Below are 18,729 nucleotides of genomic sequence, written 5' to 3' on the forward strand. Positions count from 1 at the left end.
TGAAAGCTATGCATCATTTTCAATGGAAGCGTATTAAAAGGAATGTTTCATCAAATTTAAATTGAAAACTCAACCAGTGCACTGAGAATATTGTTACAGCAGACTAGGATAGCAGTGCATCATGAATTACAAACAGTTGACTGTATCTTACTTGCTTTCCTGCCACTGACAACACGGTGTAGACGTAAAGAGCCCACCAATGTGGCAGCAACATACTTAGATATAAATTGTTTTAAGAACTGTTTTGATGAATTTCTGTCTTTTATGTCATAAAAAGAGCTCAGATGTAGCAACTTTTTGCTCCCTGAAAGTTTTTACCCCTGTAAAGTAATGAACCACAAAGCCAAGGTTCCTAATTCTGAAAGTAATAAGGGTTGTTATTTTTGGAAGTGTACAGCAGTGGTACAGCTGATTATGTGGAGCATTACCAGTACTTATTTCTGTGCTGGAAAGCTCATGTGGTTGACCTTTTTTGTTATAGAGAAAAAGAAAGTTCAGATGAAGGAACACAAGAAAGCATCAAAGTAAGAGAAAACATTTGCAAAAGAAAACGGTCTATTATCTTCTAGCAATGATGCAAATGACAATTAGAGGGATAGGGGTTACAATAGCAATTCCTTTTTTGTTGGCTATCATCAATTTTGTTATGGTACTGCATGCAGCTCAGCTGGTTCCTAAAACAAAGCCTGGAAAAATTCAGTAGATCATGGTGGTCTTGGGAATGAATTCTGCTCAAGGTTCAAGCCTGTAATTTTTTCCACACTTTTTAACTGCCTAAGCTCTGTGCATAAGTGTGAAAGCAGTCATATTATCTTGAGTTCATTTACCATAGAGAAATGTTGGGAGGTGCAGAGAGTACCGAACGTGGGCTTGTGATCTTGACTCAATATAATTTCTCTGTGGCCCTTTCTGGTGCATGGTCATATCATTTATCCTTATACCCCAGTGAACAGCTTAACTGCATTGCCAAGCCTTGCTTTTTAACTTCTCTTGGACAAACATTTAGAGACTATGATTATTGTACACAGGTTCTCCTGTACATATCATTACACATCCTGTCTATAGAGCTGATTGATCTTGGGCTTCATTGCAATTGTTCTCTTTTCAAAGCTGCTATATTTAACTACATCCACTCTTGTCACAAGGCACACCACCTCTATCTGTCTCAGGAACTGACCTTGCATGACTTTTCCTTGTAATCATCAACTTAATTGCTCTGGTTTGCAACTTTTGGTGTTTTTTTCTTGACTCTTGAACATAATATTGTCCAGGACTTCATCTTTCACTCTTGAGACAATCCTGAACACTGACAGTCCCATTCTGCCAGCATTTCTCAGGAGGCAAATCCTACCCACGAATGGTTCTTTTGTATATTGCTCCTGCCCAGAGCTTTTAATTTTGCCAAAGTCTGTTCTTCTACAACACCCTCACTTCATCTCCAGGGTCTGTGCACATCTTGACAGTCCTTGAATTTGAAAATCAAAATTCTAGGCCTTGAAAGTTAGTGAAAGGTACAGTGGGTCCTTGAAAACATTGAAATTTTGAGTGAAAAGGAACAAGTTGCCATATTATGGGCCTGTTTACGTGAGCCGGGCTGGCCCGGATAGCCAGGCTCCTTTGGTGTGCCAAGATGACTTTCAGCCCGGTATTACATGAGGCGAGCCAGCCTGGTTGATGGCTGATGCGATGAACTGTGAAAGACCAGAGCGAGCATGATTTTGGCAGGAAGAAGGCATTGTATTACCCGCTGTACTCTCGCTGGCTTAATAAGCCGGGCTAACTCCGCAAATGTGATTACATGGAAAAATCTCAGCGCGGTTAGCCAGGATCCCGTCACCGTGAGACCGGGATCTCACCTAATTGGGCTGGCCCAGTTGTCATGTAATCGCGAATTTGATTTTTGTTGCATTTAACAAACGTGCCGAAATCCCAGCAAACTGACATCAGCCCGGCTCATGTAATCAGGCCCTAAGTGCTGGACGAAAAAAATACCCACATCAGGGCTCAAAGTTAACTTTTTAGTCCACTTGCAAAGTTTTGCTAGTAAGAGTTTTTTCCACTAGCAAACTGGTGAGACCACTAGTGAATTCTTTCCCTTTGAAATGTCAATGACCCTGTCTGAATTAAAGATTAGAATTGGTCTCCTTTGTCGTTGTCCCGACAGCAACCACCTATCTACTTCAGCTCTGAGGTGATAATCAGCCTTTTTTTTTTGGGCCGTCAATTTTCACTCTCATCAGCATGTCCATGGTATTAGTGCCCAAAGCACAACAGCAGTTTGACTTCACTCTCTTCATTTTGGAAAATCTTCATTCAAAGCAGCAGTTGCCAAAGGATACACTGATGTTTAATGGAACACCTTCATGAACCCTTGTTCTTCTGTGGCTCAAGGTCTTCATCACCACTGGCACTCGTGTTAGAGGTTGAGGGCCCCGAGGGCCTCTTGAAGAATGAAGTTTTTTTTAACATATGTTAGGAAAATGATAACTCCAAAACCACAAGGAACGACAACAACACGCTAATGCGCAGGTGTGGCGTGGAGCCTCGGTGTAATACCGCTGGCCAGTAGCTAACAAAAATGTGCTCTTCTCAGCTCAACGTCTGCTGTTTAATTTGCCTCAGATGTCGTCTGTACATTCCTTCTTGTGTTCGAACAGTTTTCTCTAAATGTTGGGGAGACATGGATGATTCTAAGTCGCAAACATTTGCTAGTGGATATTTTTCTCACTCGCAGATTATCAAAATCACTCGCATTTTGAGAGTTTGCGAGCGTTAATTTTGAGCCCTACACATAGTGGAAGAATCAAAAAAACTACTTACACCTGGAGAAATGTGGCATGGTTCCTTAAATCTGAGCACCTAGTGTCACATTCTACTGGATTTTTGTTTCAGTGGAGGGGCCCTTGAAAAATTGGAGTCGTGTCCTGGAATGTCCATGAAAAGTCTTTGAATTTTTAGTGCAAAAAGGGTCTGAACTATGTATCTCATAAGAGATGCTACATGATGATTGATGGATATCACCAGGGCTGTTATTAAGTTTCAATTCCCCTGTAGCCGTGATCTTCAGACCTGTAACGCACTTGTTAGTTTTTGGGTAAATTGTATTGACAACATGCAAATTCACCCGTAACATCAAGGACCCATCAAACATACTCAACCATAGCAGGTGTTACAGGTTACAGTCCTTATTGAGAGCCCTGATCACAACATTACCACTTGTCAGTTTTGACTCAAAATCTTTTCATCCTTCCACAGTTTTGGAAGGACTGCATTGAACCATGATTCATAAGTTTTCAATGTTTCTTTTATGAACAGGTTAACAAGAACTCAGGGAATGATACACTTGCTAATATGCTTAAAGTGTATATGACCTGACAAATAATTTTTGTAGAAAGGCCTTTCAAATTACAGAAGAATGGCATTTTTCTTTTTGAAATATTATTTTTCATTTTCGAGATATTGATGTTTTTCTGTTATGCAAATTGGAGCAATGATGATGTCATATTGTTTGCAACTAAAAAATGGTAAAATACTGGATAAACAATTTCCATAGAAATATCGAAGCGGTGTTCTTGAAACTTGGCACCACAAATGTGCATTACAAAAGAAACAAAATGACACCCTTAGTGCTGTTGCCATAGCAACTCTTTTTGGCTCCAGTCTCTTTCTCTCAAAAAACCAAATATCCCCATTTGCAACCTCTAAAGAGAGACAAAAGGTCCTACTTGGAACAGACATAGTTCCCATATTGTCTAAACTCCCATCATTAGATTGGGTGGGGTAGATGGTTCTTGGTTTAAGACAAAAACTGGGAATTTCAGATTTTATTAAGACAGCACCAGCAGCGAAACTGTTGTTATGGCAACAGCACTAAGGGTGTCATTTTGTTTGTTTTGTGATGCACATTTGTGGTGCCAAGTTTAGAGAACACTGCTTCAATATTTCCAGAGAAATTGATTATTCAGTATTTTATCGCTTGTCAGTTGCAAACCTTATGATGTCATCACTGATCTAATTTGCATAATAGAAAAACGTCAATATCTCTAAAACGAAAAAAGATATTTCAAAAAGAAAAATGCCATTCTTTTGTATTTTGAAAGGCCTTTCAAATAAGCAGAAATTATTTTTCATGTCATATACACTTTAAAAACAGTTGTCAATTTATTTTTGTCAGGAAACATGAAGAACTTGCTAAAGTAGCTGAGGAGACCAAAAAGAACTTTGCAGCATATGAGAGAGATGACCTAAAACTTCGGGAGGTTAGTTCAGCCTTTAACCTCTTCCGCTTGCTCAGTAAACTTTGCAAGGCTAAGGTCTATGTGGTAATGTGGCAGAGACCTGGGCAAGTGGACAGATACACTGTAGTGTAATTGGTATAGTTGTTATTCTGAATGTTTGAGTTAATTCTCTCCTAGGATTATAAACACTCAAAACAAAATCACAAAAAGATGCAGAAAAACCTTGAGAAGGAAAAATGCAAGGTACAGTTTGTCATGTCTTGTTTGAAATAGCTTATATTAATTTTCAGTTGAATATAACCCAAGAGATTCTCTCAGTCATGTCGTAACAAAGTTCTTATGGTGTATTTATAAAATTCACAACATGTACAATGTACATGTATAAAGTTAAAAAATAAGACAGTTGAACCTCTCCCTAGGAAGACCTTCATATTATCGACAGTTCACTTAGTCCCAGCAAAACCAGGGGCCAGTTTCTCGGATGTCCCGAAAAGCCGTAGGAAAATCTCAAACCTTTTGACTACAGAGCTGATTTATTCACATATTCTTAACATGAAAAGATGTTCTCTTTGTGCAAGAAGTTTCAGACGTATACACCTCTCTGTTTTTAGATACAGATGAACTAAAAATGACTTTTCGGTCCTGCAAAGTTTCCTGGGCTTTTGAGAAATGGGCCTGAGAATTCAAAGGACACTCAGATCTGCCCCTTTGGTGTCTGTATTACATGTATATAGATTTGACTGTTGTGCCATTAAAACTAGTTTCATTTAACACACCATGGAATGGATTTCTTTTTTAAAATAGCTCTCTCTAAAAACTTAATATAGATATTTCCAAGGATTCAATTAATTCTTTGGGTAAAGGGTTCTATAGTTGTGAGGAAAAAGCATAGAAGCATGTTCACTTCATGCTCATGTCTGACCAACTAACTGCAAGAATAGGTTGACAATTGGCAGGATTGATCATGAACAGTTTTGACACTTCAAGTAAATTTAAGGTGGCTCAGAACAGTTTCCAGCATCAGCTACAATCATGGCAGGGATCTGTATTCTCAATTGTCTGGTCGTCCGTAGTTTCTTAAATTTTCTCATATGTTCCCTGCATTCTGACCACTTGTCATCCATTTGGAACTTTCAGAAAACAGATAAAGATTTGCAGCTTTCTTTTGCTATAAAATCATCACTTTGGTCCGCCATTTTGGATGATGTGGTATTCTCTATGAATGAAATCATTGCCGGCTCAATTTTCATTTTGTCAACCGCTGATGCTCTGCACTACATCTGCATCAGCAACAACACATGGCGCGATCGCATCAGCTGTTTTGATAAGGATATGGTGTTAGGTAATAATGATAACACTTTGGAAAAACAAACCAAATACGAGCAGGAAGAGCAAAAGCATTTCTTTCAGCCCTCATGACAGTCAAAGAGGCCTTGGTTTTCATTTGTACCTGGATTTTCTTTGTAGGCTGACAGCGGCAACTACGGACATGATGTACTGGGAGACTTGTCACGTGAAAAATAATAATAATGGAAACTGTTCATTTACATGCTGTTCAGTTGCCATTCGTCCCTATTGAACTCACAAGTAAAATTTTCCCAGGGCAATTATATCATCTGGCATACTTGCCCGGCTGATGACTTGATGACCGATGTGGATGCCTTTCATGGTATCAAAAAACTGTCCAATTATTGGTGAACACCTTGTTAATGTTGCAGTTCCTAGAGAGTAATGCTTTAAATACCCTGACAAACACAAGCAATAAACACGCATTGTATGGCGTAAAGGGGGGAACACCGCTCCGCAATCGGCGTGACAGACAAACTTCCATTGTGTGACCAAATGCCAAACTTATCTCCCCAGCAGTTAATTCTGCACTGGATTGGACAAGTTGGCAAGGACAAAAGCTTGCGCGTCCTAGAAGCGTAACTCTAAACGGCACTATGAGCTGACCTCTGGTCAGCATCGTGCGAGAGTGTAGACAGTTCTCAAGCCTTACTTATCTCCCCAGCACTACGAGCCGACTCTGCTGGCACGTGCTGGATCGGACAAGAAGAGGCATAAAAGAGCGTTAAATAGCACCACTGAATTAGCGAAAACGAAGCTTGGGGAAGTTGTTGCAAGACTTAACCGCCACTGATACCTGTGGAGTCCAAGCTAAGACTCTTTTATAGGTAGACTGATGTCTGGGTTTAAACCAATATAAAATCGTGTACCATGAAAAGTACAGCGCCCATGCAGCCTTGAAGGAAACAAGAATAGGGCTATTTAAAAGACTAGCCATACAAAACGCATGATATAGTTAAACCAGGCGTTGTTGCAGCATGCATGCGTGAAAGGCTATTGTGAATATTGTTTAAACTAGACAAGAAAAACTTCTATAATGTTCTAACATGTAACAGTTCTATTGCGTTACGTTTAACAATAGTAAGCTAGTGACTGTACGTAAATAATGTCACACTCCATTAACTGCGCTTTAACGATTGACTTTAAAACTTTATTATCATTTTCTTGAGACAATAGGTTACCATAGCAACATAACGACCTGCTAAAAACATCCTTAATTTTAGCTTTGACTGCTTATAACTCAAAACCAAGCTAGGTAACCCCTCATTTTTATTATCAAAGTTTGATTAGCAGGATAAATAATTGTAACTTTGGCAAAGTTGTAAAAAAATTATGCGCATGGGGTTCAGAGCCACCTTAAATTTTCGAAAATTTGCCAGACATTGTGATTGTAAGTTGTCCAATACCCTTCCAGAATGAGCGCTCTATGCATCAGGAGTTGCTGCTTTGTCAGCAACCTTGGGTAGTTCTTCTTTGAATTCACTGCATACTTTGTTTTAATTATACAGCTGGAAGAACTTCAGAATGTTCCTGAGAAAAGTAAAAAAGAGTTGGAAAAACTGGAGGAAAAGAAAAATGATCTGGAGGTACTGTGCTACTTTTGTATTGAATTGACACATACTAGTGGCCAATCAGGTAGCTTGTAACAACTTGACAGTAAGCTGTTTTATGTTTTGGTCTTGTTCCTGCAAACCAAGGTGTGATTGTCTTTTCAGGTAAAACGAAAAGCAGAAGAAGAGAAGCTTGCAGAAGTTATGGCAGGTGAAATTATCCTTATGCCAGTTGCATGTCTTACATATTGTTACAAGTACGCATGTTTACCTCCCTTAATTTTTTATATCAAAAGCACAGTACATTACAGATGTAATGAGGGGGAAATTCAATCAATTATGCTACCGTTATGTGTTGTCATGGAACTCCTGCAAACTTTCAGTGAAGTGATGCATCCATTCAAAATATTAAAATTCCATGAAATTTGTAATACTAAAATTCCATGAATTTTCTTTGTAACTATATTGCAAAGGTAAGAAATTTCAGTGACAATTTAGCCTAAACAAATCTTACGAAAGCAGTGGACTTCTAGTTCAGGATACAAAGTTGTATTGGGAAATACACCTGTTGTGTTCCTTTCACTTTTGTTTATACAGTAGAATAAAATTTGATTAAGTGAACCATAAGTAATATATTTAATCTGTATATCCTGGTTATCATACCCCAGTGGTAATAGAATCAATAGAATCAACTTTCATCATAATCATTTAGTTGATAATGTAATTAAGTAAGCTGTTGTTGTTTGGGGGAAGTGAATTCCATGACTATGTAGTTTCTATGGGAAGGAGGCAGTTTGCAACAAAATTAGGGTATTTTGTAGAACGTGTGCAAGAACTTTAGAGAAATTGTTTTGAACATTTAAGAGAAAATTCTAAATGTGGATTTACATGCTTGTTAAAATTTAGTCATCTCAGGAATGTCACCAGCAACAGCCAATGTGGAGCTGCTCCCTTATAAGTATTAAGCTTTTCTGCTCCCCTTCCCCACCTTTGTTAAAAATTATGCGTGCTTTCTTGGGGCCAAGTGTTTAAAAAATAAAAAAGATAGGCCACCATACCATGCTCACAAAAGAAATATAATGGGCCTTGTAATTGTAAAGATTCTAGAGGTTGCCTGTACTCAAATCTTAAACAACTACAGGGGTAGTGCGGTGCGAGATATTTGAACTCCACTTGGTAGATTCAAACTGATTTAATGACAGATCAAGTCAATAGATCAAGTTCACAATACATAGCGACTGAAGAAATAGCGAAAACCAGTAGAACACAAGTAGTGGTAGCAGATACAAATAAGAGTAGTAGTCGTACAAGTAGGTTCGAACTGAAAAGCGATAATAAAGTGTATTATCGTTTGTCTCACGATGTAGTCACTTGAGATGTAGATCGCGACGTTTGGACTGCTTACTGCTAGTCTTCTTCAGGCGATAAGGTCAACTGAATGCACGGTATCATTTATATCACAAAGGTTGGCTGTGATTGGTGCATTTCGATCCTTCTATTGTTCCATTGTTCCGGCAAGTAGCTGTTCCCTCAGTGGTCCGCTGTTGTACCGTTCTCCTGTTGTTGTGTTTCTTGATCGTGGGTATCCATGCTTCAGGAATTTCAATTCCACTATCCCTGTTGATGTTGTTAGGGTGAAGTCTTATGTGAATAGCTTCCTTGACCCTACGTGTGTACCAGTGAGGATCTCGATCAATTAACTTGACCTCATTCCAGATAGGATAGTGGCCGGTCTCGTGGGTGTGTTCAGAAACGGCGGAGGTCTGGGTTCGGGCGAGTCGTATATCCCTGTCGTGTTCTTTGATCCTCTCCTGCATAGATCTCCCTGTTTCCCCGATGTAGACCTTGCCACACTCACAGGGAATCCTGTAAACAACACCATCTTGTTTAGCCGGGTTGACGGTGTCCTTTGGTTGCACTAAGTGTGACCGAAGTGTCGTGTCGGACTTAAAGACGGTGCGAATGCCTTGTTGTTCTAGGCAGCGGCAGAGAGACTCTGAAACTCCTTGGACATAGGGTAAAATGGCGGTGGATTTAAATTCCACGACAGGCTCTCTTCTTGGGGTTGTTCATGCCTTTGTGATCTTCTGTACAAAAGAGGAGGGATATCCGTTAGAAACAAGTACAGATGACAGATGTTTCTTCTCTCCAGCGATTACTGATGGTTTGGTGACGAGACGTTTAGCCCGGTCGTACACACACAATACCGCGCTTTACTGACTGAGGGTGGTGTGAATCATACGCTAGGTACTGATCAGTATGTGTTGGTTTCCTGTAGACACTGGTGGTAAGGCAGCCATCAGGTTCTCTGTAAACTGACCTGTCGAGAAAGGCGATCTTGTTGTTGTTCTCGATCTCCATGGTGAAACGGATTGATGGTTGTTGACTGTTCAGGTGTTGCAGGAAGACGTCAACTCTATCCCGATCCAGGATGGGGAAAGTATCATCTACGTAGCGTTTCCAGATCTTAGGCTTGTAAGGACAAATGATAATACACTTTATTATTGCATCTACCACGATGAATAACAACAAACTTTTCCTCGACATTGGAAAGCGATAGTTAAGAATACGTCCTACTTAGATAAGGCATAAAATACAACAGGATAGAACAATCATAATAAAACTAACAAGATCACGGCGTGAAACAAATAGACATGACAATTGATACTTGAAACTAATAAAACTGAGACGATGACAACTCTTGTTGTAACAAACGAAGATATCAACGGCTATTGTGCAAAATAGCTAAATATAGCGTGAAAGAATCACAATTTGGTAATCATATGATAATTGGACTAATAAAGCAACTTGACAATAAGCCTTAGGTAATTAGCAATAGCAGAGCTGAAAGCGATTTCAACAATTCCTAGATAAACTAAATGAAACCTTTTCATGACAAAGAAAAGACTAACAATTTGCGACTTACCAAATAACTACAACAATAAGAACTTACGTACTTTGGTTGACAACTTGCACCCAAAGGTAGCAGAGAGAAAGTGAAATACACTTGAAATAGTGGTAACTTGGATCCTCTGATCATAGCACGGTAGCGGTGTAACTTCACTAACAATCTCTAACTAAAAGAAGTTGCGCGTCGTCTTTTATTGCCTATGCTATGTGAAAAAAAGTAGGGTGTTGTGAGAAATGTGGCGCCCCAATAAAGACAACTTCCTAGGAGCAAATTTTCTGGAACTATTACATACGTGTGAAAATCACGATTTTATGAAAGCTTTGATTTTGAAATCATGTACTTGGCTTGAATAATAACTTATAATAAATCAGTAGGAAGTTGCAAAGGAAATTGATAAATGATCGCTGTTTCAAAACTAACAGGCCTATCTTACCCCATTTTACCTAGTCACATGCGTTATTCAATCGGTTCATGTTACATTTTGCGTTTTTTTTTAAGACGTACTTGGAGAAAACTTGATAGGTAGTCTTGAGCTTATGCGACAATGTAATATATAGTTTATGGAAAAAACAAAACATTCCTCGAGTCACAATTTCCCTCCTTTAGTAAGGGTTTTTGTGCACCCCTCTAGCTGTATCTTATTTCCTTGTACACCAAACCTTATGTTATATTATAAAAATATAGGTCAAAACGTTCATTTAAGAGAAAACCAACATTTCCTTTTGCTGTTGAGCTTAGTTTTAAGGAAATTTCTTGATTTTGTGTACATGTACATTTGGGTACGTGCACGAGGTAATGACACAAAAATGGTGCACAGTAGGGACACAATGAAATTCTGAGGAGTCACCTTCAGCAGCTGGTCCAGTATGTCTGAGTCTTAAGGTGTATAATTTAACTTTACAGGCTTAAAGAGTGAAACTGAGGGTCTCCAAACAGAAAAGGAGGTGAGGAAAAGTCATTTAATTTAAATATCACTGTTAATGCTATTACACCTGTACTTCTGCTCTAAACATTGTTCACTTTGCTCTTCTGTTAACCACACTTTTTTAAAATAGGAAATGCCTAATTTTCATTAGGAAATTTACCGAAAGTTCAGACTGAGTGCAGAGAGTTAAAATTAAATTGCATATATATTATTAATAAGTTATCAAATGATTTTTCTACTTCAAGTTAGAATAAATAAACGATCATACATTTTTCACAGGCTACAAATTTTTAAAAAAATTAACTTGTGCCTATTTATTCTAAATTGCACTCTTGAAATAATTTGATTGTCTATTAAAACTTGCACTATTTCATAGATTTTTTTTGAATGTCATCCCATATAATTTATTTTGATCACATCTTCTGTTTTTACAGGCAAAAGAAACAGAGTTATTAGGATGGAACAAGGTTGTCAATGAAGCTAAGTCGAAGGTTTGTGTAGCAGTTACAAACAGAAAACAAAGCTTACCAGTTATTAACTGGGCTTCTTTGTTTAGTCCAAAGTCAATACAACAATAGACCTGGTTGGGACACAGTGATCATTGATGTTAATAATATGAACTAAGTCCGTTTGTTAAAATGAAAATACTGAATACTTTGAACAAACAAGTGATACTTTTTAACGATTTCCAGTGATTTTGATATTAAACAACTCAGAAAAGAGGTCCCCCCAAAAGAGTAACTTTGGGAGAATATATGAAGGATATTTAGACATGATCTAGCCTCACTTGGCTTTAAAAAATGTGCAAGCTAGGATATTAATTTGCTCCATACCATTATCAGCTCCTTCCTGGAAGGAAACACATTGGAATTGGAAATGGTTCCAGAAGCCAGGGGTGACTCAAAAGCTAAAACCAGAATTTCCAAGGGGAATTGGTCTGGATTGGGTTCCAGGGGGTGGGGTGGGGTGGATATTTTCTGGAACAACACTTTGGTAGAAAAATTTGATTGCATGTGAAAAGAAAAAGTGATCAACATGAGTTATATGCATAGAAATGGTGTGCAGAAACAAAAATATCAATAACATGTCTGAGAATTTACATTCTTCTTCTCATGGGAACCATGACACATTAATTTTACCTGTCAGCTGCAGAAAAGTTATTTGTCTTCCAAAGCTATTAGTTATCCAAACTTTCCTTCTCTTTTATAAGGCAAGCACTCTATAGTTTCAAGTAATTTGTATGATTCTTAATCTTTTAATGACTTTTTAGATGGATGTGGCAAAGAGTGAGGTAGAACTATTTAAAAGTCAGTACGAAACAGCTTTGAACCAGCTCAAGGATGCCAAAGACAACTTGGACAAGACAAGAGAAACCCGAACACATAGAAAGAGGTACCAACTCCCTAAGCTAAAGTAGAATTGTACGTAGATTAAGTTGGCATCCAACTAATTTACCTACTCTCAACATTTAATGTTCATACTTGTACAGACTTTCAAACAAATAGCATGGACATCATCTAGATGAGGGTTTATTTTCAACTGACTTGAATCTTCTTATGAATGCATTACCTGCAGTATTTGCTTTTTGTCTGTGCAGTGAAATACAGTCATTACAAGATGAAATTCCAGAGTTACAGAATAGGTTAAAAAAGGCAGAAGCTGATTTGGTCAAGGCTGTTGAAGGAGAAAGGAAAGCTTCTGATGAGGTCAGTGGACATTTGGTTATATTTAAAAAATAGAGAACATGATCAGTGTTCTCCGTTTCAGGCGGTAACCGGTAAAATTTACCACCTGTAGCACCACTCATTACCGCCTAAAATCCCTTGGAATTCTTGAAAATTCAACAGGTAAAAGAAAAAATATATAGTTGTTTCACCGATGAAATCGTTATTTTATCCTTGTAAAAAAATAAACAAACAGATTAAAAGATAAACTGCACAGGCTATGGTTTGTAAGTACTATCTGTGGCTTTCGAACTTCGAGGCAAGATCCGCAAATTTTTGGCAGGCTTTCTGCCAAATTCCATTGTGACAGATGTCATTTCTTTGCACGTGCATCGATAGTTGTTTACGTTCAGTTTCACGATGAAGCACCAACGAACTTTGTTCTCATTTCTCTCCATCATAATGGCAAGAAGTCACGAATGGAAACAGTTGCAGTTCCATGAACTTCCCACCTAACTATCGGCTTTAGAAAACTGGTGTTAAATTGACCAATATTCACGTGTGGTGATCGAGAACTTTATCTTCATTACGAAATGCTCCACATTCAGATCAAAAGTGTTTAAAATCTATTTTCAGACAACGTTTTGAGAGAATCCTTGACAATAAAACCCTTCCAGAACGTGAATGAAAATGAAAATGCAGCGATTTCATTTGGTTTTGAGAGATGACTGCTGATTTTGTAGTGACAATTCATGTAAGCACAATGAGGATACCCCGGAAGTGGCTTTTGCCTATTTTTCTGTGACTTTAGGGCAAGAGAATTAAGACAAAGAATAAAACACTTACAAATGAAAATGCTGTTTGATTTCATTTGACATCTAAAGCCAAAGGTGTAAAATTAGTAAACTGTAATGCATATTAGATGGAGTTCTTTTCAAAGAAAATGTTTTTATTAGGAAATGACAACATCGGCGATGAAGTGGTTTTGTAACTCAAGAAAGAAACACCTGTCTTGGAAAGCACATCACCTACATTGACTTGAATTCCATGTAATGTACAGAGCAGACCTAGTAAACAAGGCTGTGATTCACCTGATTGCTTTACCGGTTTAAAATGCTCTTTTGCCTGTTGTACTGAAAACAATGGAGAACCCTGACATATACCGTGTTTCTATCGAGTTATAGAAACACGAGTGGAAGTTTGGGAGAACGAGAAATGCTGTGGGAACACAAGCCACAGGCAAGTGTTTCCACAGCTTTTTTGGGTTCTCCCAAACTTTCACGAGTGTTTCTATAACTAAATAGAAACACGGATATCATGTTCTATTTCTTTCAGAAAACACTGTGACGAAAAAAAGAAAAGCAGGTTGTTTACTTTGATCGTCAAAATGTAAATTCTCTTTGCTCGCGCCATCGTTATGTCAACAGCTTGTGCTAGTTCTGTGTTTACATTGAGATATAGAAACACGATTTTTAACCAATCAGGGCGTGTATTTTCTTAGGACTGTTTTCTAATTTACTGTATTGTTTAAATTCACAGTAATTCCTTGCTGATAATAATTTTCCTTGCAGTTTTAAAGTTGGCTTTTCTCAGGGTCAGTACTGATCCTGGAAAACTCTTGGAACCCAGGAAAACCACTTAAAAATTACTTTTTCCACTTACTCTTAAAAAACTTACAGGGTTTTGTAGTATGTAATTAATAAAAAACCCAAAATACTATCATGACCTTTTCCACGCTTAACAACTAAGGCACTCAAGAACTCGAAAAGCACAATAATTTTTTTAAACATGTACACCATAAAACCTGTAATTTCTGAAATTTCTACTTTTGCCATGGAAGACTCCTGGAATTCCATCATCTCTGACTGGTAGGAACCCTGTATTCACTAGGAAGAACAGAAGGCTAAAAATGACTAAAGACAATTTTATGAATCTTGTTTTAATTGGTTATCCATACCTTGGAAACAGTCACCAAATCTCCCTGTATGGTTGTGAAAATTTTTCTAAAGCTTTCTGCAAAATGTATATTTTTTCCAGCTTCGAAACATAAGAACCAAAGTAGAGGAAGCAAGAAGTTCCCTTCAAGCTTCACATAGCAGGTTAGCTTTCCAGGTTTTGTTAGGACTCATGTTGACAACAACATCTACGTGTACTGATATAGGTCTTCACCTATGGAGAAACTCTATTTTTGGAGGGGTGAAGTGTTTGTAGAATGCAATTGAACCTCTCCACAACAGCAACCTTGGAGATAGAAGAAAGTGGCCATGGTAGAGAGGTGGCTGTTGTGAGGGGGTAGGGGTAAAATGTGACACCTTCTTTTCTTGGAAGGTGGGCTATATTTTGTCTTTGAAAAAAACTAATTGTACATGTAGTATGTAAATACTTAGCACAATCAACAGCAGCAACATCTTTACTTTGCTCAGTATAAATATTATCACATTTTTGGTTTATTTAATTTAAGATGTAGACTAAGTATGTTTTAGTTGAGGTGACTGTTATAATCTCTTTTGAATGAGACTGGAAGCGAAATGAACTGTTAGGTTTTCAAGTTAGCCTCTAGTTTAAGGGAAAACAAAAACAAAGCAGAAAATTATATTGGTCTGACAGTAAATAATGTATTTTTTTTTTTGAAAAAGCAAGTTTGCTAAGTAGTACATTAAAAATATGTGGTTTTGTATACACCTTTTGTTGGTCATTGATCAACTGGCCATTGTCAAGCGGTTATTTTGGCAGCAGTAATGCACTTTAGTGACCTTAATGCAGTTCTTGAGAGGTGGTCACTGCAGAGAGGTTCAATCAAGAGTGAATGTATGGACCATCCACCAGGACAAAATGTGCCCATTGTGAAGAGGTGGCCATTAGTGGAGGTTCAACTGTATCAACAAAAGAGGCCTGCTAAAACTGCATTCTATATTTTTGGATACTAAAACAACATAACTGTGGTACTGCCTCAAATCTGCAGTGTGGATAGTAAAGGTGCAAACTGTCCACTATCGCTTTGGACATTTCTGCACTGTTTTTTCTAAATAGCACTAAATAAAGCTAAACTGGTTATTCTTGTTTTCAACAGAGGTAGAGTGTTGGAGGCCCTTATGGAGCAAAAGGCATCAGGAAAGATTAAAGGAATCTTTGGTCGTCTGGTAAGGGATTTCTAGTGATATACATTTGTAAGAGGTTAGATATGAGGCAGAGAATGATAAGTTATGATCTGTTATAAAATGTGATGGGAATGGTTATAAAAGTTGGAAAGGTGGATAAATTGTAATAATAATTAGAACAAAGGCAGTGTTCTTGGTGTCTAAAGGGATCAGCAGTGTTTTGAAAACACATAAACTATGGACAGTACACTGTATTTTTTGGTCTTGGATTTTCTGTCATGTTGATAAATACTGAAACACCTTTTGGCAAAAGAAGACAGAAGCAAATGTACCTATATTTGGGTTCCAGCTTGCCCTTTGGTCAAACAGCTCTCAAATTTCAGTTGCCCTGGGAAAGTTATGTTGCACTTTTTTTATTTAGTTGGCAGATGGCTTGACTAGACCATCGCCTTGCCCATTGGGCAAGTGAGAATGATAAGTTACTTGCCCAACAGGAAATCTTCTTGTATCAGATGATCGGATGGCACCTTTTTTCGAGCCCTGTATATTTAATTCAAAGGTAGACTTAATTCTTGATAAATTATTAAAGAATTGTCTGTCTACTCCTAGTTAAAATGTTTAGAAGAGCACCCAGCACCTCCCAAAGAAGTGGGGTGATGAACATTATCACATGTAAACTGATAGATATAAGTTGCTCGAAATAAGCTGTAAATAAAAAGCGAAACTATAAGGCAAAACATAAAATTATGGCAGCCATTAAATGCAAGCATACATGCATGTATGTTCATCTGGCTTGGAATTTTTTAAAGATTTTTGTGTTAGTAGTTTCTCTCTCAAAAATGCCAAAAAGTGGGCAGCATGGAAGAGGCAGAGTGAACCTGTCCCAGAGACAATGCAGTTATTGAGTAGCAGACTTTTTGTGTAACAGATAAAGAAGCCTAAGCCATGTATTACACTGTAATAAAACACGATGGGCATTTGAGAACATGAGGGAAATGTAGGATCTGTCTTATGAGACATGTTTGTTGGTTTCTAAGCACATGGGTTATGGCTGTGAAAGGGCTACAGTATGATTGTGTGGCTGGTCCATTAGCCTAACCTGAAAAGGATGTGTCCTATTTTCAGTGGAGAACCACAATTTAGATCCCACCAAACGTCACTCAAACTAATGTTTTCTTAGTCTTACTTTGTTATTGTTAAAATTGTGCTATTTGTGGATTCTGATAGTTAGAAAATTAAAGTATAACTATTGTCTCAATGAAGTTATATTTTCTTTTCAGGGAGATCTTGGTGCCATAGATGATAAATACGATGTAGCGATAAGTACAGCATGTGGAGCACTGGATAACATTGTTTGTGACAGTATTGACACTGCTCAGAGGTGTATCACCTTCCTCAAGCACAATAACATTGGAGCTGCCACATTTATTGGCCTTGACAAGGTAAACATTAAGTGTTTTATTTTAAATCATTTCGGTAAACCATAATTCAAAAGAAAAGAAAATCAGTTTTGCAAGACTGTAACGTGACTAGAATGTATTAGACTGACAGTCGTTTTACAAGCCCAAAAAGACTTCCAAACTCGCACAAATTAAAGCAATAATTTGATCTCTTACAGTTCTTCTGTAATTTAAATTGTAGGATAGACTCCAGTAGCCCCTGGCCAAAATCCACTAGCCCTAAGCTATTGGATGTACAGTATGTGTAGACCTTTCTTTGCATGCTTTAAACCACAAAAAGGAAACATACATGTATAGATAGAACAGAAGGGAAAAGCTTTTTTCTATATCATTGACTGTCACCCCAGAGCCAACCCTGGCTGGACTCCCAATCCAGCTGACCCAACTAACAAAAAGGTTTCTTTAGGCATTGAGCCATGCTTTAATCCCATTTTTAGGTGACAATGAGACTCCATGAGAAAAAGGAACTGAAAAGCAGAAATATATACTTTAGATAACTGAATGGGAAAAAAGTAGTAAAGGATATGAAACCCATTAGGCCAGCAAGGGGTGCCAGTCATTGTGTAACATTAGCATAATCAAGGAATTTCATTTAGATACTCTTTTCACAACTCCCAGCAATCTGCAAACCAAGAAAAATGGAAAGGATATTAGTTAAAAGGTACAATGTAGCACTAACACAAAATTTGCAAGAATTAGTACTGGATCCCCTGGGAAACCTATTTGGATATTACTTCTGGGATAACTTCAAACTAAGTCATCTAGTTTCCAGACAGTAAAAATAATGTAGTCTGAGTATGTTACTCTTCCTCTCTTATGCAGGTGGAGAAATGGAGGAAAGATGCATCTTCAAAAATCCAAACGTAAGTTCACCTAGCCAGGTTCTGGTGTTATTGCGTGATGCAGGAAAGCTTTAGTTTTGGTGGAATTGTAAGAACCAAAAGAATCGATGAATTTCAAACTCATCCTCAGCAGGATGTGCTGAAAGCATGTCTGTTGTTTATCGTCAGATTTCTAAACTTGTCATCATCTGTATGGAGAACAGAGCCAGAAATTGTGACCCTTCAAGTTACTCTGTCTGCTGTCACCAATATCATCTCAACCAATGAATGAAAACCCTGTAGCCTTTACTCCATTTTGATTGCCCTTCTCCATTTGTAATAATTTTTATTCAATTTTCGTGCTTTGTTGTCAGCACAATCAGTAAGATGGTCCCAGTAATGATTGTTTTTTGAGCCAAATTCAACAATATACTATTAAGTTTGGAGATGTCATAGATTTCTACTTGGTGTAATGGAATGGGTCAAATGACCATGATGTTCGTTTGTGTGAAAAAATTGTGGGTCAGTCCTGGAGATTGAAGAAGCTCCACCATCAAGTTCTTTCAACTGTTTCAAACATCAACAACTCCTTTAAACATCCTGCTCTATGGATGTTTTGAAGATTAAATCCTGAGCACAAATTGTGTGGAAATTCTTGGTCCTTGAAGTGGTAGCTTTCCCACAAGACCAAGAATTGTCTTTTTTTCTGAAAGTT

The 18,729-nt window shown here is 37.8% G+C and overlaps 1 protein-coding gene across 1 annotated transcript in view; it reads left to right on the forward strand.

Annotated features, from left to right (window-relative positions):
- LOC145491917 (structural maintenance of chromosomes protein 4-like) overlaps nt 1-18,729 on the forward strand; it is a 48,876-nt gene that overhangs the window by 10,334 nt on the left and 19,813 nt on the right. Inside the window, exons 7-19 of the mRNA XM_081471214.1 lie at nt 482-524; nt 4,175-4,259; nt 4,416-4,481; nt 7,094-7,171; nt 7,301-7,346; nt 10,950-10,990; nt 11,406-11,462; nt 12,242-12,363; nt 12,569-12,677; nt 14,673-14,734; nt 15,706-15,775; nt 17,014-17,175; nt 18,016-18,056. Coding sequence (XP_081327340.1) covers nt 482-524; nt 4,175-4,259; nt 4,416-4,481; nt 7,094-7,171; nt 7,301-7,346; nt 10,950-10,990; nt 11,406-11,462; nt 12,242-12,363; nt 12,569-12,677; nt 14,673-14,734; nt 15,706-15,775; nt 17,014-17,175; nt 18,016-18,056 — 982 coding nt within the window. The remainder of the gene's footprint in view (nt 1-481; nt 525-4,174; nt 4,260-4,415; nt 4,482-7,093; nt 7,172-7,300; nt 7,347-10,949; nt 10,991-11,405; nt 11,463-12,241; nt 12,364-12,568; nt 12,678-14,672; nt 14,735-15,705; nt 15,776-17,013; nt 17,176-18,015; nt 18,057-18,729) is intronic.

This window comes from Orbicella franksi, chromosome 7, assembly GCF_964199315.1.
Source record: "Orbicella franksi chromosome 7, jaOrbFran1.1, whole genome shotgun sequence".
Classification (NCBI taxonomy): Eukaryota; Metazoa; Cnidaria; class Anthozoa; order Scleractinia; family Merulinidae; genus Orbicella; species Orbicella franksi.